General features: G+C 35.7%; 1 protein-coding gene across 1 annotated transcript; it reads left to right on the top strand.

Annotated features, from left to right (window-relative positions):
- The first annotated feature begins 270 nt into the window (after positions 1 to 270).
- On the top strand, positions 271 to 1,109 carry LOC121749344. The gene is made up of 2 exons (XM_042143920.1): positions 271 to 798; positions 1,011 to 1,109. Exons 1-2 carry the CDS (start codon positions 271 to 273, stop codon positions 1,107 to 1,109), a joined length of 627 nt encoding a protein of 208 aa, XP_041999854.1.
- The last annotated feature ends 5,535 nt before the right edge of the window (positions 1,110 to 6,644 follow it).

The raw sequence follows: 6,644 nt of genomic DNA, 5'->3' as shown, positions 1-6,644 counted from the left end.
TTCGGTTTGCATTTGAGATTGCATTTGTAATGAAATCTGCGTGGTTTTTGTGCTAACTTCAATATGTGGGTGTTTTGATTATATAGGCCGCCATACTATGAGCCTTTGAGTTACATATAATTTTGAATTTAATTCCACCATTTCCATTGTTCTTCTGTTATGGCTTTTTTTTGAACTGTGTGCATATGTATCATATAGAAAGATTAGGCAGGCACTTATTTGGTGATCAGCGTATCAAACATTTTACATAGCCATTGCGCCATACCCACGATGAGAACTCCAGTTAATTCCGCGAGATTACTGATGATGCTTGAAGACATCATGCTATTATACCGGGTAGAGAGCACAATTCTCGTTCAGCGTTACATCAGAGCACGCACAAACCGTGCTAGGCGTAGGATCATTGAAAATGCGAGGCAGTACAGCTTGATAAGCAAGGTTCCTCAGCAATTGATACACTTGGAACGACTCATTCATGTCACTGATGTTGACTGCATAGCAAACTTAAGAATGGATCGCAACACATTTGGGAAGTTGTGTTGCATCCTCACTGAGCAGGGAGGCCTGAGAACAGGGAAATGCTTAGGCATTGAAGAACAGGTGGCGATTTTTGTCGGCATCTTAGCGCATCACAATAAAAACCGCGTTGTTCGTTTCAGTTTTATCAGGTCCGGTTCGACAGTGTCCCATTACATGAACAAGGTTTTGGGGGCTGTTTTGAGTCTTCACAGAGTGTTATTGTCGAAGCCTACACCCGTGCCGGATGATTGCATTGATCACAGATGGAAATGGTTCAAGGTATTTAATCTTTCCCCCCGGCAACATGAACTTGTTTTTGTGTGTAATATCATCAGTAGATGATTCCGCGGGGCATGGACGGGCATGTTTAAATAATTCCAGTAGATGTAAACATGATTCCAGTAGATGACTATGGAGGAGTCTTTTATTTCTCTTGCTTGTTTTGAGGCTGAGATAATTAGAATGATTCCATGAAATAACTGCCAATGCAGTACGTGATAAAGGCTGGTGACAGTAAGAGCACAATCTGCGTGCTCGACCAAATGCCCCAAAGGATAACACACAATGTGTTTGACAAAATACTCAAATGAAACAATAATCAATTATGGAGCACAACTCTCGGCTGTATTGAATAAACAAAGTGAACAGAATAATAAATCCGCACACCAAAGCTTGTTCACATTTACAAAAATTTGACTTAAACACAACGGATTAAGCTTTACAAGTTCTAATACAGAGCCATGTCAAAAGTGTAGATTGATAAACTCCTCCAGATAATTATTCAATACAAAAGTCCAGATAAAATCACAACTTGTAATAAATATCTTAAGCTCGGCCAAATAATTTGCCATTTTATAAAATAATCCTCCCTTGTTTTTCTCAATACTCTTTTTTATCTTACAAATAGGTAAACCATATAGATGAAACATAAATTTGCCGAACATAAACAGAGGGAATTTCACCCTCTTCAGCTTAATTACTCTGATAAAAAGGACAAATTTAAGCTGAATCAGCAATTACCTTATCACGAAAAAAAAATTCAAAACATTTTCAACGGAATTTTAAAATAATTCATCCAACAAAAACGGCAATCATTCTAATTAGCTCATTCCAATATATTTTCAACCCAACTCCATTAAATAAATGTTGTATGAATCAGTGCAGCATCAATACTTACAATTTAATTACAATATTCATTTTATACATGGATGCAGCGGTTATACTTATGATTGGATGTTGGGTTTTGCCTCAGGGAGTTGAGTAATTGTAGCACTTTTTGGTCCCATTGCTGTGTGGAGTAGTGTGCATTCAAAAAAAGAGCACATACCGTACAATAGGATCTGTACAAACTGCTCCTATAATAGAAGCACAGAAGTATAGCATATGCATCAATTCATACAATAGGAGCTGTACTAACTGCTCGATACATTGCAAAAAGTCTTAGCGCACATGTTCATATCCTAGTACACGATAACTACATACAAAATACGCGTTTCAGCCTAATTCTGGAGGTGAATCAGTTTGGCATAACCGAGCTGTTACGAGGTTAGTGGCTTCGAAGCAGAGGTGAACTCGCCGGGTATTTTACCCCCTCAAACGGTTCGCCATCAACTATTTCCGGAAGATGTCGCACCTCCAGTTGATCAGGAGTCAACCAATGACGTGGGCATGTATTTCATAGACATTGGCCCGGATGGGAGGCTGGTAACTCTTTTTGAGAGTGGCCGGGTTTTGCCGAGGCCAGCTGCAGCGAAGACAGATGAAGCTGGTCCCTCTACTCGATCCCCCAATGCGAGTTCCGTTGCGTCAAACTCGCCTCTCCGTTGGTGGCCACACAATATCAGGCGTCCCAATGTCTAACTAAGTCATATAGTGATGAATAGGTCCTACACTGTACTATGCTAGCATATATAGTAATGCCATGGAATTGCATCTCATTTTGCCGGACCTACGTTTTGGGAGGTGGACAAAAATCCATAGTATTGTAATAGGTAGAGCACCGTGTTTTGGTTTGATGTACAGAGTCGTCCCTCGACTGTTGGTGCTCTGTTTATGAACTAAAAATATGCCTATTAGGTGATGTTTATGTATGCACTTGATATCGCTGCGCAACCGCGAGGCCTTCAACCGTGCGAATCGTGTAAAATACATATTGGCTTGCCTCTCAACTGGCAATTTCATAGCCGACTGTTGCCGAAATTAACGGCAACCGAGAATTATTCCACGAGTGCAGCTTTGCGAGGAACTCCATAAGGGATGCATCAGGAAACTATTGTACAGATCCGGTATCTCGAAACACACCTCATTTTTTTGAATGAGGTATACTTCTGGGCTTCTATTATCAGACACCTCGACATCAAGCACCCCGTGACGAACTTACGAATGCTTACGAAACACAAGTACTGATAATAGGTACAAACTATTATCAGGCCACATTTGATACCTCATTCGTAAGTTTGTACCTCAAAAACCGATTCCCTTCAAAGAAGTTCACCTGATTAACCTGGGAACCTCACACTCATATATTTGCTATTTTTTGCATAAATTGTGTACAGAATTTGGTATCCCAAATTTATCATGGTGACTCACTCTCACTTGCTCTGTTAATAAGAATTCGTCTTCGAAATTGGCATACTGCGCTGCTTAAATTGACTTTCCTTGAATTTATTTCAACTACGCGAGACGTAAACTCCATTGAAATTTTTAAGGGCAAAATAGTCAATTTGAAATATCAGGCCTTTTATGTAATGGAAATAGCAGAAATTTTGTTCCTAATCTTGGCCCAAATATGGTACCCGAACGTATTCATCGAATAAGGCAGTGGTGGGCCATACCCGATTTAATTAACGCAATTAATAAATCTGACCAAACCATATCTTCTTCAGCGAACGAGTCCCAAGTGTAAAATATAACTATTTTTATTTTATGGTATGCTGCTGAAGATTAACTCTGTACAACTCTCTTGACCGCCGCGTATTACAATGCGAATTTATGTAACCGAAAGTGAAAAAGCGTATATTGAAAGTTGAATCGTTCACTCGTGAATCGAGCTCAAGATCGAAGTACAAACTGAATGTAAAGATAGAAGAAACAAACTAAAACAGGTATTTAAACCTCAACAAACTAACGGCTAGTTTTGATCAAATGGTTGAGATACAATTAAAACGACTCGAACGGCTCCTGAAACATTAAGCAATGCTTCAGCCTTTCTTCCTTGAATTCTGCATTGGATCAGCTGAGCTATCACTTACAAAAATACTCCACCTTGATTGTTTGCACATATTCACCAACTTCATGCATAACTCAAACTTCTCTTTTGGCCTTAAACACCTTCACCTTTTCTTTCTCTATTTCCGAGTGCAATCTCACATCAATATGCTTACTTCTTTCCTCATATACCTGATTCTTGGCAACACATAAATCACTGTTGTTATTACATCCAATAGGTCTATGGCTTCTTGCTTACCTCCAAAGTCTGTTGCTATGCCTTTCAACCGAAAACTCTCCTTTACTACAGTAGTTTAAGCCATGTATTCAGCGACAAGGCCACCACACTCTCAAGACTGGACCTCCAACTGATAAAGTTCGTGTACTAAATTGTGGAACTATGTCACATGGTCTTAACTTATTAGTGTTGGTCTTCTCCATATGACAAAATAATATCGATTATATCAAATCTTTCAATTTCGAGCAATCTTGAGACAAGTTAATCTAGAGTATTTGAACACTTCCTTAAAGCTTCCTTGAAAATAAGGACACTTTCCTTTTCCACCCGTCCCATAAAAATAATATAGTCCATTTCTATTTATAGAAAGTTCTCCCCACTATTACTGTACATCAATTTATTTATAACTTATACAACTATGCTCCACTACCAAACAACAATAATATGTGGGTCCCACGATGCATTAACACTATTTTGCATTTATTATTCTTGCAAAAGCTAAAAGACAAAGGGATTAATGCTGACCTCAAATGCAATGAAACTGCAACAACCAGAATCTAAGATAAGAAAAATGTTCATAACGGATATCAAACTAGTCTCCTGCACCAAACCTTGTTGTCCAAATTCCAACAGAAATACCAGAAAACAATTTGTGATTTCTCCAACAATTGCTAAGAGAAAGGAATACTCTCTAAATTCAACTACACCAAAAAAGACTATTTTCCCATTGAAACTCTTCAGCAACAAAAATCGCATCATTCAATCTAGTATTGGAGTTTTGGCATTGGGATTCATCGATGCTGGGTATTAATAATATATTTTCTTGTGCTGTTTTTTCTATGTTTTGTGAATGTATAGAGTTTTGCTTTATATATAAGTTGTTACTGAATTTTTTATCTAATTTGCAGGTATAGTGGAGATTGGTCGAGAATTGGTGCGATTTCGAGAGAGACAGAAGATTTGCTCAAAGCTGCAACATATATAGTAGTTCCATTATGTATTCTTCTGATATTTTTCTTGTCTGAGAATGATGGCTATGATGAATGACTGTGGTTATGGAAAATGCATTAATAGTTCACTTGTTGAAGAATTATTTTGAGTTCAAGTTCTGACTACTTATACAATAGAGACCTCAGATTAGAAAAAAAAAGAACTCTTAGTAGCAGGGATAAATACAAAACTCATACAAAATGTTTCACTTTTGTTTCATATTAATACAAAAAATTTAAAGTTTATATAAATCATACAAAAAAGTTTCATTTGTGTTTCAATTTAGTACATTCCGTTCTTTTTGTTCGGATGTCATTAACTCTTTCTCTATATGAAGTACAAATTGTTTCATAATTATTTCATGATGATACAAAAAGTTTTATCATTGTTTCATATTGGTACAAAAAAATTCATCATTGATACAAAAAATTTCATCATAAGTAAAAAGTTAACGTCGTTTAAACACATATAATGGAATGTATTTGAATGAACACGAATGGAACTTTCTGAAACATTTTGTACTTCACATAGAGAAAGAGTTAATGAATGACATCCAATGATCCAAACAAAAATAACGTGGGACTGGATCCTCTGCAGTGGGGAGGAAACACAACACCATGCTGTGCCTTGAAACGACGCCGCTTTGCCTCTTTCTTCCTGCTTTTTCATTCTTTTTTTAAATTACCGTTCCATATTTATTTTGTCTTATACTAGTAATAGTTTAGTGCTTAGGAATTCCTTATAATTAGAATTAAAATAGCAACGCCGCCTTCTTTTATTTATGTGTATCTTTTCTTCCTTTTTATATTTATATTTCTTTAATATTTAAATTTGTAAATTAGTTATTTTATTATATGTTTGTAACAAAGAAATAAAAACTGGTTAATAATACTCCAACCTGCATAATGGAGTAATATTTTTTCAACACAAAAAAACTAAATTTGAAAAAAATTATAATTATGGAATTAAGACTGAAATAATTGGTCAATTCATTAATTAGTTGCTCAAATAAATAATGTATATTTTTTATTAAACACTTAATTTAATTTAGTTATGTCACTTTGGAGGATATCAAATAAATAATGTAAACATATATCATCATGAGCATTCCAGTTATGGAGGATAGGTAATGTAAAAAAAAACACATATAACAAAATAACTAATTTATAAATTTAATTACTCTGTATTAAAGAAATAGAAATACTAAAAAGGAAGAAAAGAAACACATAAAAAAAGGAAGGCGGGCGTTGTTATTTTAATCCCCCTAAGCACTAAGGGTATCCACAGTGGTGATAGCCCAGTAATAGCTCAGCCATAGCCAGCCACAAACTCCTCCTGCCACATCATCAATACTAAAAATCATCCTGCCACATCAGAAATAGCTCAGCCATAGCCTAGCCATATCATAAATAGCTCAGCCACATCAATAGCCACATCACTAATAACACAATATACGGAATTTAATTTACGAGACATATACGGGAAACATTAATAACACTATTTTAATTTTTAAAAAGTACAATAAATTAAAAAAGTACAATAAATTTAAAAAAGTACTAAAATTTTAAAAAAGTACATTAATAATAAAAATTACATTAAAAAAAGTGGTGCGAATGAAAATGAAGTGCAAATCGCGTATATATACTGTCTCGAAAATTTAAAAAAAAAACAAAAAAACCGCTGGGCGATG

Source organism: Salvia splendens, chromosome 9, assembly GCF_004379255.2.
Source record: "Salvia splendens isolate huo1 chromosome 9, SspV2, whole genome shotgun sequence".
Classification (NCBI taxonomy): Eukaryota; Viridiplantae; Streptophyta; class Magnoliopsida; order Lamiales; family Lamiaceae; genus Salvia; species Salvia splendens.
Note: the sequence above shows the minus strand (reverse complement) of the source record. Positions and strands in the feature narration are given on the sequence as shown.